Source organism: Pelobates fuscus, chromosome 13 (genome assembly GCF_036172605.1).
Source record: "Pelobates fuscus isolate aPelFus1 chromosome 13, aPelFus1.pri, whole genome shotgun sequence".
Classification (NCBI taxonomy): domain Eukaryota; kingdom Metazoa; phylum Chordata; class Amphibia; order Anura; family Pelobatidae; genus Pelobates; species Pelobates fuscus.
The window spans coordinates 108,395,542-108,412,618 of record NC_086329.1 but is presented as its reverse complement, the minus strand read 5'-3'; the positions used below and the strand labels follow the sequence as shown (position 1 = coordinate 108,412,618).

The 17,077-nt window shown below is 40.6% G+C and overlaps 1 protein-coding gene across 1 annotated transcript in view; it reads left to right on the top strand.

The window, feature by feature from the left end:
* Nucleotides 1-17,077, top strand: part of LOC134582695 (histone-lysine N-methyltransferase PRDM9-like) — a 78,342-nt gene that overhangs the window by 27,325 nt on the left and 33,940 nt on the right. The window contains exon 7 of the mRNA XM_063439340.1: nucleotides 1,326-1,597. Coding sequence (XP_063295410.1) covers nucleotides 1,326-1,597 — 272 coding nt within the window. The remainder of the gene's footprint in view (nucleotides 1-1,325; nucleotides 1,598-17,077) is intronic.

Here is a 17,077-nt window from a genome sequence, read left to right as displayed (position 1 = left end):
CTTTTTTGTTATTCTTTGTGTGATTTTATCAATTTGTTATTTACAAGTCTCTTATAATGAGAATGATTATTTGGGTCAGCAGGTATTAGCCCTAATAGCAAACTATTGATAATGGTTCTTGCATCTTGAGAATATGTAGTTAGTTGTACAAATTAGTCTTCATAATCTTAACACAACTTGGGGGTGTCAACTGAGCAGTGAATTGACAAGGGAATTGCAATTTTTAGTTCAAAACAGAAAACATTTCCAACCAATTTATCTTTTGCAGCACTGTTGTTATGGCCCGTACTTTACAATTCTCTTAATTCTGCACAAGATCAAGTGTAGTAAATGACCCCACACTGAGCTTTGAAATGCCCGTAATTGACTTTGTACGAATTCCACCAATCATATTGACTTAGCTCCCTACTGTGCCTTCTGTGGTTTATTAGCAACAACTGTCCTTATGCTTAAATGCTGACTTCTACAAATTAGCCAACATTGAAGTGTTTTATGCACAAGTATGAAACAATGCTGTTTATATATAATTGTGCATATTGCACTTGGATTTAAAAGAGAAGGGTTAAATATAATATAAGCTTGTTTGGCAATGACATTATAATGTTACATGGGATAAATCTCTGTGATAACATTTCTGTTTAAAAGTGAAATGAGTTGGAATATTTATTATTGAGAATCTTGCAATACAGTATTTATATATGTTATGCATTATGAAGAAAATGGTGATTTTCACTGTGGATGGAAAATGTTTTGTATATGTGTCAAATTAAAATAAATTATCTTAAAAAAAAAAATGCTGACTTCTAGATTAAATTAAATTACTATTTCCTCAAACGTTGAAATTTCCCTTCGTATGGACCGTGTCAGACAGATATGTTAATCTATGACTGGAATTCACAAATAAAGAAAGAAACTATAAATATCCTAAACTCTAATAAAAATGCATTTACATTTAATTTATGGGTTGGTAATGGGTGCAATTTGTTTAAGTTACTACTACTGTTAGGATTTCTCTGTTCTATTTTTCCTTCAGTTAAGCTGGTGAACATTTTTTCAATATGTATTTTTTATAATTTAAATATAGGTAACCCCTTAACCTGCAGAGAGAGTTAATTTCTCCAAAACATATATCGCAAGTCATACACACCTTGACAAAACATTATGGTCTACTTGTCTTTTATAGGAATGTTGGGTATGATTTGCCTTATGCTCTGTGATTGGCAATCCATGACATACAAATTGCATAAATACCAATGCTACAGTTGTTTATCAATAATGGATACAGTTTGTTAGAGATATTAATTCTAGCCTCATTGTACTCCTAGTTTGTGAAGAATGTCAGTCTTTTTTCATCAAGAAATGTCCAGTTCATGGAGCCCCATCTTTCATTCAAGATTCTGCAGTTGAATTAGGAAAGGAAAACCGAGCTGCACTTACACTACCGCCTGCAATGACAATCAAACTCTCCAGCATTCCACGTGCAGGACTTGGAGTCTGGAATCAGGCCACAATTCTTCCAAAAGGAACCCATTTTGGACCTTATGAAGGAGTCATAACTGAAGAGGATACAGCAACCACAAGTGGCTACTCTTGGCAGGTGGAAAGCTCAATTTGTAGAATTCTTAATATGTTTAAAAACAAGTAGAGGAAGATTATATAAAGTACTAAGAGTAAAGCAATCACTATGGAAACCAGTAAAGTACATGTTAGAGGGTTAATACCACCAAATGGTAAATATGTTATTTATAAAACACTGCTTTTCAGTTTTACATCATGTAATATTTGTATATATGATTTGCATATCCCTTGTGTAAAGGTAGTGGGGACCGTGTAGGTTGAGACCCATTTACTCATATATCAACTTACCCATTAATAACTAGATACAAGACAAACAGGCCACAGCTTTATTTAATACCAATAAATATTATTAACTCAACATATTAATATAATATACAGCAAACTTTCCCAACTGGATCCTTGCCAACCATTCCTAAAATTAACTTGGACACGTGTCTTCCCCCCTCGTCCGAACACAAAACTGGCTGTGCCAAACTACCCCTTTCCAGTGAGTCTGCCATGAGTTCCTGGAGGAGCCTGCTTGCCAGCCTCCTGCCCACAGACTATGGACCCTGTGAAATATGATGTAAAATTCTCAGTTCATCTATTTGAACTATATGGTTCGGAAACCGAACAGCCGCACGAACCGGAGACCACCCTGGAGCTTGTTAAGCCTCATTGATACTTTGTAACAATTCCCACCGCAGTGTTCTAAGTGTTCGTCTGGGTCGCCGCAATTTCTATGGATGACCACAAGGTGGTGGCCATCTTGTTCGCATGAATGTAGGCAGTGATGTTTGGGCATGAATCTCATGGAACTAAAATCGGACACAGAAACTCCCGAACACCGCTGGACTTCCATCATCGCCTGTGTTCGGTTCTACACAAGTTAGAAGGGCACTGTTCGTCTGAACAAGGAGAACTAGCTCCAGGGTAAGACCAATGACTATGCTCGGTAGTTTGTTTGTTTAAAAACGACTGAACTAGACCGACCGCTAGCCCTGATTCTTTGGAACTGTTTTGGGCATGGGACCATGCGGGCGGTCGGTCAATCAAATTCCTGAACTGATCTGGGTGACTTTTGAATATGTAGGTCACCCAGATCAGGGCTATCAGGGGTTTTATCTATTTTTAGGTCACTTTTGGGGTGTTTTGAAAAAATATTTTTTTCTGTACTTGAAGATAATTGGATTAGATTAGTACAGTTCCTGGTCCAATTATCTCCCAGGTACAGAGGAGCGACAGTGCTCGCTTTTGGTCTATCCGAGCGGGTAGACAACTGAGATCATTGCCATACAGTCAGACTTGTCCTGTATGGCTAACCTGGAGTGGGAGCTCGAGCAGGACTATGCTTGCCTATTTAACCGTGTAACACCGCCTGTCTCTGACATGATGCGGCTTACGGACTGTATACCACCAGGAGCGCTGAGTTTTGTCCCTCCTCCCCAGCAACTAAGCCTGTCATTAGGAGACCTGTACCACCTACTTCCCAACCAGCCCCAGAAATAGAAGACCTTATCTACTGGTCCTGGGAAGACCCCCAGTTGGTAGGTAGAGATGGGACCGAGCTGGCCCAGATCTCCAACCCCAGGGGCAGATGTTAGATGTTGCAGCTATTGGTCCACAAGCTTATATAAATCAATATGTATCACTGTTTGCTTTATTTATAATGTATATAGTATTGATGTTTGCTAATTGGAGGACAGCCTATGATGTAATTTTGGCGCCAATTTCAAACTACTTTTGCCCTATATAAACTCCTACTAGCAAGGTTATATGTTTTTATACCATTTGAAAAAGCCTATATCGGTGAAACGCGTTATGGTTATTTTTTGTTGTTTATTTTATGTCAAACTTTTTTGGTTACTTTGCTGTGCCAAATCTTCTTTTTATTGTATTTTTATGCACTTTTATTATTTTTGGTGGTTTGGAGATCATACCACCAACGCTTTACCAATAGAGCAGTGCTTCTGCTCTATGCTTGTGTGTATTATTTTATTTAGTTTTGCTCATATTTTTTATCATATTGAGAGCACTATTGTTGCCTTTTCTATTCCGGTTTGGAGCCTTGGATGACCACACGGTGTTGATAGACGGACTCTCTTCATATATCCCATAAGCGGGGATTATACCGCTGTATGCCCTTCATACCAGAGCTGGCCATAGCTTTTTTTAAATGTGTTTTCTACCTCCTTCTATTTTTGCACTTTGTGTTTAGACTTATTGCACTATTGGTTGCCTCTGTGTAACAGACCGTTTTGCACACAAGAGGTTAAAAAACGTTTAGGCGATATTCCCCTTTCAGATGCACAGGCAGCTACTACAAGCACCAAACTCCAAAACTCCAAACACACGAATACTCCAACTCCCGAACACGAAACACACGAACACTGGAAACATCCAAACAGGAAAAGCATACAATCGGCACTCCTGGCAATCAGCATACAATCCAATTCCCCCAATAACGAGATGACACTTCATTTTGATGGTTAAGCAGAATCTCAGTTTACTGGGGCTACCTGCCCGGCTTTTATGCAGGTCTCCCACCTGGTGGACACTCCACTAGGGGACCAGATGGAAGACTGGGATACAGGACAGACACTGACCAATTACAGACATACAGTGTAAAAACATCCCCACAATACATTGTAATCCCTCCTCTCTATCCTGGAGATAATTGGGAAGTAATCCAATTATCTCCAAGGACAGAGGCAAGACTCCATTAACCACATGGCAGACCAAGGACAGTAAAAAGACATTAAAATATACAATATTACATTTATTACATACAATACCCACATGTAACATATCCCCAGATAGCTTAGATCTGAGCACACATTATTACCGAATGGCGCTCAGATGTCACACATACAGTTCAATTGCCATGGAGCCAAAGTCTCTTATTACACGAATAGGCTCCATGGCACAGCTATTTGGGTTAAAGCCTTCACATAGTTAAAGTCCCGATTGATCTGGCGTTCAACTAAATGACCGGAGCTAGAAGCAGTAAAGGCTGGCGGCTCAGCGGTGTTCGCTAGTATAAGTGTCCGTTTTTAGTTCCATGAATTTGTGACTGAACATCGCTGGCCGCGCAGAATGCTGCCACCCTGTGTTAGTTATGCACAACCCGACCACCTGGTAACAATCAATTAAGCTGCGGTTAACCGCAGCTACTGAGTGGTCAATTGACGGCACACGCCGCTTCTGGGAGGCCAATTGAAGACATCCGAAAGTCCCTGGTGGTCGGCCGTTCGTTAGTTTGTTCGGTAGATTAAATCTACTGAACGCACCGGGCAGACAGGCACGAATAAGCCTTCCTGCAGGGAAAATACTGTTTTTAAATGCCGGTCCATAGTCTAAGGGGAGCAGGCGGGCAACCAGGCTCCTCCAATGCACAGTGCGAGGTTGGTTCCGCCACACTCTCTCTGTTTTCCATATAACGAACATCCCGAGACATTCTGACGTACCTATCGCTATTGCAGAGTCTACTCATCTACATTTTATCAAGTATCCCTGACTATCTATTGCTGCTGTAGTGAGATTTTTGGGACTATTTAACTTTATTTTATTCTACTTTCTTCTGGGGCAACCCTACTCCATCTTTTTGTATTGCTTTCTCTATTTGTTGAAGGATCTGAGGGGTTTCCTTCGTTTGGGTTGCTGCCCATTTAAATATTGTCTGTTAATTAGCGCTGACTTCCTGTTGTTTTGTGTGTAGACAACTGGGACCTTACTGAGATTGCTGCCATACAGCCAGACCTGTCCTGTCTGGCCAACTTGGAGTGGGAGCTCGAGCAGGACTATGCTTGCCTATTTAACTGGGTAACGCCGCCTGTCTCTGACATGATGGGGCTTATGGACTGTATATCACCGGGAGCGTTGAGTTTCGTCCCTCCTTCCCAGCAACTAAGCCTGGCATCAGGAGACCCGGACACTGTACCACCTACTTCCAAACCAGACCCAGAGATAGAAGACCTTATCGACTGGTCCTGGTCCTGGGAAGACCCCCATGTTCGACAGATTGTTACGGGATTACCCTGATTATTTTACCGTATACTCTGTTTCGGTAGTTATAACATATAAAACACATTACACAAACAGTCAGGACTATGTATTCGTCCATCCGAACAAAGACCACCCGGTCCTTGGAGTGTGCCGCCACTTAACCTTTTTCATCTCTAAAACAACCGAACGGCCGGCCACCTTACAAGCGGAGTGTGCTTCCAATTGACCACCGGGAAACTGTGGTCTGCAGTTAACCAGAAGCCGAATTGACTGCCTCAGGATGGCCTCGTTCGGATAATAATTCACCAAACTGAAACTCCCGAAAGACTCCCGAACGAGGACCACCTACACTCAGGCGTGTGGCCCCAATTAGAACGTTGGGTCTGCGGTTAAACGCAAGCTAAGCACCCCCCTTCATGGCGGTCTCTGTTCGGCTCACGAAGGGCTGGGACAACCATCCACTGAGCGGTATTCGCGTAACTGTTTATCCGTTACTCGCTCCAGGGGTTTTAGTGCCAGGTCCCACTCTCTATTCACAAGCCTGAAAACATGGCCGCCATCTCGTGTTCAGGACAAAAAGGCACGAAAGGACTTTGTATTGAAAAGACTGGCTATACCGTTCGTGAGATCTGAGTGCTATTCGCCTATCTGCTGCGCTCAGATCTGGGCTATCCAACGAATGGTAGAATATAAAATGTGTCTATTAAAATGTTAGTTATGTATTTTTATACTATTTTACCTGTTCTAATAACCGGTGGGATTTTGGGCGCTTGGAGATAATTAAATTGCCATAACCGTTAGAGTCATTATCTCCAAGCTGGGCGGGGACCATTTCAAACGATACACTGTAATATTATTGGTCGACTATTTGTATTGTCCCTGTATCCCATCAGGTCCAGAGGGGGCTGTCCCTGGACCTGGGGTTTTGCATAAATAGCGATGTCTATGTGCCGTTAAAGCCAGTTAGTTTTTACCCTCAAATTGCAGCCTCGACTCGTTTTGTGGGAACAAGAGTATCCTAGCTGTACCATAGCTAGTGGGATTGCTTTATATTCGCAGGATTCTTATGTTATGCTGAACGGAACGGCGCTTCTCTCTCTCCACACTCGGGAACCAGGATATCCAAGAGGTCCAGCCTTCAGCTAGCTTGGAGGTAACCGTAACACCCCAGTTGGCAGGTAGAGATGGGACAGAGCCGGCACAGATCTCCAAACACAGAGGGAGATGTTAGGAGTGGGGACAGTCGGTCCCTCTCCCCAGCGGCAGTATGCATCACAGGGAGAGAAGTGTGTCATCCTTCCTCCCCAGTGGCAGAGTGTGTTATTGGGAGAAGAACACATCCAGGTTGTTTCCCAGCAGGACACTGGGTATACAAATGGGCATTTGTGGCAGGAGGCCTTCTGGACAACTACGCCTTTTGGGAAAGGCCACCAGACTATGACAGACCTAGACCATTTGGAGGTCTGGGGTCTGAATAGTCTCCCCGGAAGGGGGAAGATGTGTCACAAACTCCCCCTTTCCAGTGAGTCTGCCACGAGTTCCTGGGGGAGCCTGCTTGCCAGCCTCCTGCCCACAGACTATGGACCCTGTGAAATATAATGTAAAAGTCTCTGTTCGTGTATTTGAACTATATGGTTCGGAAACCGAACAGCCGCATGGACCGGAGTCCACCCTGGAGCTTGTTAAGCCTAATTGATACTTTGTAACAATTCCCACCGCAGTGTTCTAAGTGTTAGTCTGTGTGGCCGCAATTCCTATGGATGACCACGAGGTGGCGGCCATCTTGTTTACTGTTCTCAGTATTCTCTTGCAACCCATTTTTTACTCTCCACAAGTTTAAAGGGATAATCCAGACGTGGACCCCTTGCTCACGGTGCCTAGGGAGATATCAGCTATGCCTCACTGATGATGCCTAACAAGGCTGAAACGATCGTCTGGGGTTGCTGTGTCTCTCGTGCAGAGGAAACTTGCTGGCATTTCGGATCTGGACTGCCCGTATGGGTGGGACCAGTCTGATATGTTTCAGAGAAGTTCTCTCTGTAGTGGCACAAGATGAGCAAAAAACAGCTTGAGAACTGAGCGGGGACCGACCGAAGGGCAGGCTATTTCAGCTTCTGCCCGTTCTCCGTATTCTCTTGCGACCCATTTTTTACTCTCCACAAGTTTAAAGGGATAATCCAGACGTGGACCCCTTGCTCACGGTGCCTAGGGAGATATCAGCTATGCCTCACTGATGATGCCTAACAAGGCTGAAACAATCGTCTGGGGTTGCTGTGTCTTTCGTGCAGAGGGAACTTGCTGTCATTTCGGATCTGGACTGCCCGTATGGGTGGGACCAGTCTGATATGTTTCAGATAAACTAAAAAGTGGATAGTGACACAAACTGGTTATCAATTTAGTGCAGGCAAGCCACTATAAATAGGGAAGCACTCCCTGTATCCCTTAACCAAAAGTGCAAGAAAAAAACTGTATACAATACAGAAAATAGGGCGCCACTTATCACCATATATGAAAAAACTGGATATAATTACCCTCCAGCAAATGGGTAGGAATATTCATGTGGAGAATGTACATATGGAAAATATAAAAGAGAACATCATAGTGCAAACTATTTAATATATAAGTAATAAAAAACACATAAATTAAAACACTCACAAACGGTGTGGCACAATTGAAACAATCAATATGTGCAAAGATGCTGTTGCCTTAAATAGGCTAAAACTCCCGGTCTGGCAGTCTGTGGAGGTCTGTGCAAAACTCTGCAACAAATAACGACTAGTTGATTCACCATCCGCTGCTTCAGATCTTCGGGTTAGTAGCTGCTCGACGCGTTTCGTCTATTCTTGTTTGTTCAGACTTTTTCAAGAGCGTATCCGTCTTCTCCCTGTTTCGGTGTTTAAATATGCCGTCCGGTGTCTTCATTGTGCGATTGCGCATGCGCGACCGGGCGCCAGCCTGATGACATACCATCAGCTAACTTCCGTCGCGCATGTGCGTTCCACCATGGAACGCATACAACCGAAACTTTATTGTTCTAAGCATCGGGGGCAACACTCGAACCTAATAAAATAAGATAAAGTGTGCCCGAATGCTACAATATATCGGCTGTGCATATAAAAATATCTTGTAGACATAAAGATGAAAAAAGGAATGGGAAATGAGGGAAAGAGAGGGGAAAAAACATATGTGCATGCAAATATCATATGTACAGCCAACATATTACCCCAGATAGAACCGAAAAACAATTGACAATATTTCAAAGGAAAACACAATAAAAAAACAATAAAAAACAGTAAAAGATATATATATAGAGAGAGAGGACATCATTCGAGAGAACATCAGTCAAGAGGATATGGTATTTTAAATTATCATCCAAAATCATAATCCAAAAGGATATAATATTTTAAAATGACATAATTTCTAAAAAGCACAATTTGTAACGGCATAATTTTTAAAGTGACATAGTTATAAAATAAACTACATTTTTAAATAATACATTTTTTTTAAATAATACATTTTTAGATAAAAATGCAAATAAATAATAAAAAATCCATTCTTTATTTTTTGAAAACCTTATTTTAAAAAGAGGGCTTAAATTCATATCTTCAATTTTAAAACAGACATCATACTAGACGACGTAAAAAAATCCATAATTTCTAAAAAACCATGCAATTTGGCTCAGTGTAGGACACAAAAGAATGTAGGAAGGAAGAAAAAGAAAAACAAAAATTAGTATTAAAAGATACAATCATAAAGGCATTAAAATACATTCGCATATGTGCAGGAAATAATGTAGAATCTAATCAAGATGAGGATTTAATAGTACATACAGACCTGAAGCACAAATCCAAATGTTTTCCAACATGGGAAAAGGGAGATTTTATACCAGTTTTTAGTAGTATGATTTTATCAGAATTTGAAAAATTAACGAAAAATAATGGAAAAGAGAATCTCTCAAAAAAAGAAAAAATGGCATTAAAACAATTGAAAGAGGACCCTAATTTGGTTATTAAACAGGCTGACAAAGGGGGTGGCATAGTTATTTTAAACCGAGAAGATTACATGCAGGAATCCATGCGGATTCTGGGGGACAGTCTTACATATAAAATCTTAAACGGAAATCCCATAGAGAATTTCAAGAAACAATTCTTGGAACTACTAAACAAAGGTTTTGAAAATAAAGTAATAAACAAAGATGAGTTTGACTATCTCTTTATAAAATCCCCTAAAATGGCAGTTTTTTTATTATTTGCCAAAAAATCATAAGAGATTAGAAAAACCCCCGGGAAGACCGATAATTAGCGGGATTGGATCCTTAACAAGTAACATTTTCAATATGTTGATTTTTTTCTACAGCAGTTTGTTATTAAAGCCCCGTCACTTTAAAAATTATGCCGTTACAAATTGTGCTTTTTAGAAATTGTGTCATTTTAAAATATTATATCCTTTTGGATGATGATTTTGGATGATAATTTAAAATACCATATCCTCTTGACTGATGTTCTCTCGAAAGATGTCCTCTCTCTCTATATATATATCTTTTACTGTTTTTTATTGTTTTTTATTGTGTTTTCCTTTGAAATATTGTCAATTGTTTTTCGGTTCTATCTGGGGTAATATGTTGGCTGTACATATGATATTTGCATGCACATATGTTTTTTCCCCTCTCTTTCCCTCATTTCCCATTCCTTTTTTCATCTTTATGTCTACAAGATATTTTTATATGCACAGCCGATATATTGTAGCATTGGGGCACACTTTATCTTATTTTATTAGGTTCGAGTGTTGCCCCTGATGCTTAGAACAATAAAGTTTCGGTTGTATGCGTTCCATGGTGGAACGCACATGCGCGACGGAAGTTAGCTGATGGTATGTCATCAAGCTGGCGCCCGGTCGCGCATGCGCAATCGCACAACGAAGACGCCGGCCGGCATATTTAAACACCGAAACAGGGAGAAGACGGATACGCTCTTGAAAAAGTCTGAACAAACAAGAATAGACGAAACGCGTCGAGCAGCTACTAACCGGAAGATCTGAAGCAGCGGATGGTGAATCAACTAGTCGTTATTTGTTGCAGAGTTTTGCACAGACCTCCACAGACTGCCAGACCGGGAGTTTTAGCCTATTTAAGGCAACAGCATCTTTGCACATATTGATTGTTTCAATTGTGCCACACCGTTTGTGAGTCTTTTAATTTATGTGTTTTTTATTACTTATATATTAAATAGTTTGCACTATGATGTTCTCTTTTATATTTTCCATATGTACATTCTCCACATGAATATTCCTACCCATTTGCTGGAGGGTAATTATATCCAGTTTTTTCATATATGGTGATAAGTGGCGCCCTATTTTCTGTATTGTATACAGTTTTTTTCTTGCACTTTTGATATGTTTCAGAGAAGTCCTCTCTGTAATGGCACAAGATGAGCAAAAAACAGCTTGAGAACTGAGCGGGGACCGACCGAAGAAGGCTGAAACGATCATCTGGGGTTGCTGTGTCTCTCGTGCAGACAACTGAGCGGGGACCAACCGAAGGGCAGGCTATTTCAGCTGCTGCCCGTTCTCAGTATTCTCTTGCGACCCATTTTTTACTCTCCACAAGTTTAAAGGGATAATCCAGAAGTGGACCCCTTGCTCACGGTGCCTAGGGAGATATCAGCTATGCCTCACTGATGATGCCTAACAAGGCTGAAACGATCGTCTGGGGTTGCTGTGTCTCTCGTGCAGAGGGAACTTGCTGGCATTTCGGATCTGGACTGCCCGTATGGGTGGGACCAGTCTGATATGTTTCAGAGAAGTTCTCTCTGTAATGGCACAAGATGAGCAAAAAACAGCTTGAGAACTGAGCGGGGACCGACCGAAGGGCAGACTATTTCAGCTGCTGCCCGTTCTCAGTATTCTCTTGCGACCCATTTTTTTGTTTGCATGAACGCAGGCAAGGATGTTTGGGCATGAATCTCATGGAACTAAAATCGGACACAGAAACTCCCGAACACCGCTGGACTTCCACGATCACCTGCGTTCGGTTCTACACAAGTTAGAAGGGCACTGTTCGGTGGAATCATTCAGCTGAACAAGGAGAACTAGCTCCAGGGTAAGACCATTGACTATGTTCGGTAGTTTGTTCGTTTTTAAACTAGCAAACTAAACTCACCGCTAGCCCTGATTCTATGGAACTGTTTTGGGCATGGGACCATGCGGGCGGTCGGTCAAACAAAGGACTTCCAGGAAATTCCTGAACCCCTGAACTAATCTGGGTGATTTTTGAATATGTTGGTCACTCAGATCAGGGCTATCAGGGGATGTCACTTTTGTGGGGTTTTATGTATTTTTAGGGTACTTTTGTGTTTTTTTTTAAAAACTGTTTTTTCTGTGCTTAAAGATAATTGGATTAGATTAGTACAGTTCCTGGTCCAATTATCTCCCAGGTACAGAGGAGGGATTATCTGATTTTGTATGGGAGTGTCCTTGATCTGAGAGCCAATGTACTTGTGTATTTGTTCCTATTGTGGTTTACTCTCAGGTCCAGGGGTAGTGCCCCTTGCATGGGGACATGCATGGGGACATCCATTAAAGCATTCCAGCTCACACTCCAAAACTGTGTGTCTCCTGTTATTGTAGGGAAGGAAGATTTAACCCCGGTGTCTGCTGTTCCAGCTTGCAGGGGATTCAACGGGGAAAGTCCTTGTAAGGACTAGAGCTCCCAGGGCTGAGTGTCGTCTAGTGCCTGGGGGTGTCTAGAGTGATTTCCCCATTAGACTCCAGGAAGGAGCATTTCCAGGGCCCCAGTCAAGCCACGCAACTGTGGGCAGAAGTGCTGCCATTTGTCCCCTGTTCCAGCTAGGAAGCGATCCTTGGCAGAGGTACCTAGCCGGGGTACAGGGAGCTCTGTTACACTGGCCTTACGTTAACGTAATGCTAACCACTAGCCAGCCTTTGGCTCAGTGGGCACGTCTGTTAACCCATACCTCATATTCGAGGTTAGGGGAGGAATCATCCCCGTTCCTTCTTTCCACTGGACCGCTGGTCCAAACTCGATTGGCAATGACCTTTTTTCCGCCACAAGCCCCGCTGTGTTACCCCTAAAATCAGTGGGGCTGTCCCACCACCATGGCCTCCTCCAAAGCATCTTGCGGAGGAGGGGCAGGGCCTGACCGCCATGCTGACCAGAGTATGTGTGGGGGCTACTTAGTGCATTTGCCACTGAGTGTGTGTGTTTGTGTATGGATCATTATGTGTGTGTATGAGTCACTGTGTGTGTGTATGAGTCACTGAGTGTATGTATCTGTGAGTGTGTATCTGTCAGTATGGGTGTGTATCTATGTGTGTGTGTCAGTATAGGTGGGTATCTGTTCATATCTCAGTGTGTATGTGCATCTTTGTCAGTATGTGAGTGTATCTTTGTGTGTCAGTGTGTATGTATAACTCTACATGTGTCAATGCATGTATCTGTGTGTGTTTGTGTGTCAGTATGGGTGTGTATCTATATGTGTGTCAGTCTAAATGCATACCTGTGTCAGTATGTGTGTGTGTAACGGATCCCATATTCCAGCTGAGTACATCCGTGAAGAATCTCCCAAGTCCCAAGCACCATAGTGAATATAGTAGTGAAAATAGCTCCCAAGCCTCCAAACATGAGCCTAGACTTCATGAAGGGGTAAAATTATCTGTTTAACCTCTTCAGGACGGAGTCAATAGTGCACATTCTGATCAAAACAAAACGTAAACAAAAACTGGAATTTGCGCTATATGTCTGTTCACCCGTAGTTCCCCTCTTTCAAATTATATGCACCCACGCTTATTATATATCATTTTGTTCAGGAGAAACAGGGCTTTAATTTATCATTAACTATTCATATATGGAACATAATTCATAATGAATAAAATAAAAAAAAAATGTGAGAAAATAAGATTTTTTTTAAAATTTGTATTTCCGTCTGACATTTTAGCTGTGAATGTCATAATACTGTTAGGTTTTACTGCACAAAAATGCACATATTTGTAATCAGCGATGTCTCACGAGTACAACAGTATCCCCCATTAACAGGTTTTATGGTGTTTTGGAAAGTTACAGGGTCAAATATAGAACGTTCCATTTTCAAATAGAAATTTGCCAGATTGGTAATGTTACCTTTGAGACGGTGTGGTAGCCCAGGATTGAGAATTACCCCCAAAATGGCATACCATTTGAAAAAGTAGACAACCAAAGGTATTGCAAGTGGGGTATGTCCAGTCTTTTTTAGTAGCCACTTAGTCACAAACACTGGCCAAAGTTAGCGTTCATATTTGTTTTTGTGTTAACAAAAGCAAAAAACGAATATTTGGCCAGTGTTTGTGACTAAGTGGCTACTAAGAAAGACTGGACATACCCCACTTGCAATACCTTGGGTTGTCTACTTTTGCAAATGGTATGCCATCATGGGGGTAATTCTCATTCCTGGGCTACCATACGCTCTCAAAGGCAACATAACCAATCTGGCAAATTTCAATGTCAAAAAAATGAAATGCAAGCCTTATATGTGACTCTCTAACTTTCCAAAACACCATGAAACCTGTACATGGGGGGTACTGTTATTCTCGGGAGACTTCACTAAACACAAATATTAGTGTTTTAAAACAGTAAAACATATTACAACAATAATATAGTCCATAAAAGTGCCGTTCGTTTGTAAAAAATGCAAAAAACTTCACTTTTACTTAAAATATCATCGTTGTAATACAATTTACCAATTTGAAACACTAATATGTGAGTTCAGCGAAGTCTCCCGAGTAAAACAGTTCCCCCCATGTACAGGTTTTATGTTGTCTTGGAGAGTTACAGGGTCAAATATAGTGCATGCGAATTACATTCTCTGCACTTTCTCCATGTGTTGTCAGGTATGTCAATCAAATTTTAATTAATCAAATCACCTAATTATGTTAGAAGATTACTTAAATATACACGTAAAATTTTTATATATATGCATTTATAGGTATTTAAATTCTACGTGTATACTAACGTAATCTTTTAAGTAATTATATGTATTTATCTATATATATATTTGCGGTTATTTGCATCTTATATATAGATATATATATATAGAATGTCATTCTAAGTGTATTTTGTTACCAATATATATATATATATTAATAACAAAATACAGTTAGAATGAAATTACATATGGATATATAATTTATATAAAATTTTGTTTCAATATTTTATTTATTAATTGTATTATTTTATTTATTTATTATTGTAATTATACGTATTTATATATATATATAATATATGTGTATATATCTATTAAATATATATATAATATATGTATATTATATATATGTAACGTCATTCTAAGTGTATTTTAATACTAATATATGTACTTATATTAGTATTAAAATACACTATGTATGACGTTAAATATATATAATATACATATATATTATATATATAATATATATATAAAAATATTTATTTTATTTTATAACATGTTTAATTATTTTTTTTACACTACCTACCAGCAGGGGGACTGTCTAATATTTAGGCAGTCCCCCTGCTGGCAGATCCACAGCCAGCTATAGGGGGCCATGTGATCGCTCTTTGAGAGCGATCACATGGCCCCCGGGGGCCTGATTTGCCGTGGGGGGACTGCCTGGGCTGTGAGGCAGTCCTCCCGAAGCGGAGCGCCGGGCAGGTAAGTATCCCGGGCGCTCCAGGGCTTAACCCCTTAAGGACACATGACATGTGTGACATGTCATGATTCCCATTTATTCCAGAAGTTTGGTCCTTAAGGGGTTAAAGCCGTTACGGTGTTCTATGCCGTCGCAACTGCTTTAAAGCCCACTAAATGCGTGACGGCGGGAAGGGGTTAATCCAGGCTCACTGGCCTGCTTTTATACAATACAGGGACACAGTAAACACAACCTTGACACTCCCACAACACACTGATAAACACGCCTACAAAATGTCCTCAAAATGCCATGTCACCATGACTAAGCATAAAATGATAAAATATGAAAACACACAAAAATATATATTTACCACATAGGAACCCCCACAGTCTATACATCCCCAGGTAGCCTGGATCTCTGAGTGCCCAACATATCCAAAAAGTGCTCAGATGCCCAAACTCCGCTGCATGCATTCTCGCTTACAAGATGGGCGCCGAACAGTTCCCACGCGTTCGTGCATACGAACGGCGGCCACTCAGCCGCACAGTTAGAACCCACATGGATTGAAGTGTCAGGAGAGGTTAACAAGGGTTAATAAGCTCAGAGGTGGTCCTCAGTTTGTGGGTTGGTTCGGTTCCCGAACAGTCCAAGGGAATCCCCCGAACCAAGTCTTTTAATAGCCACACACACATCTAAAACATAATAAAAATGGTAATAACGTGTCCTATATAAATATAAAAAATAATAATAATGATAGTCAATTTAAGACATAATAGGAAATAAATGAATGACACACAACTTCCTATCTAAGTTGGTCATTCATAATGTCTATCAAAACTTTGCAAAAATAATAATAGTAATAATAATTAATGATTAAGAGATGTTAGGAACTTAGATAGGAAGTTGTGTGTCATTCATTTATTTCCTATTATGTCTTAAATTGACTATCATTATTATTATTTTTTATATTTATATAGAGGACACATTATTACCATTTGTATTATGTTTTAGATGAAAAGATGGTTTCTAACAGTCTTCTATTTTGCAGTTACGTATACATTAATATCTGGTATAAGAAAAGCTCTCCCTTAGGCTGTTTCTATGCTGTGGAACGCACAGCCATTTTTCCGTTCCAAGCATGGAACGCATGATGATCACGTGATGATACACGTGACGCACGCGTCACAGATGACGAATGCGGAAGTGGCTGATAATTTGAACGGACCCGGCTTTTCATTGCGGCAAAGCGGTCACACCTGAAGGAGAATACCTTGACGAATTGGAACTGCAGGATTGGAAGACACCCACTATTCCACCAATGACTCTAAGGGACTAGCCCTATATAAGATGTTTCAATGTTAGTGTGTTTAGGATGCTGCTTTGATTTTATGTACCTGTTGAATATTATTTATTGAAAGAGGTCCCTGAGGAAGTCCTTTTGCACAAGGACGAAACGCGTAGGACCAGCATCTCTTTCTTAATTTGCTTTTATGATTTTTATCATATACCTTTCTACAAGTGAATAAATTGCCATTGAAGTATTTCGTTTGGTTTGCTGTCTGTGAATTTCCTGGCTGACCCGGATACCCCATTGGCTATCACTCGAGGAGGGAGTTTTTAAAGGAGTATACCCCCTTTTTCCATCAAGGGGAGGCACCCATAACACGCTTTATTTTTCCTGGAATATGTGAGTGCATTCTAATCATTGGAAGCTTCATTACAGTTTTTAAGCAATATTTGCACTATGTTTTGCCCTCTATTATAGGTACACTTACAGAATCCCAAAATATCCTATCTATCATACAAATCTTGTTATATGGTTATCAGCTGGGAGATAACCTTGGGAAGTCGTGTACCTATCAGT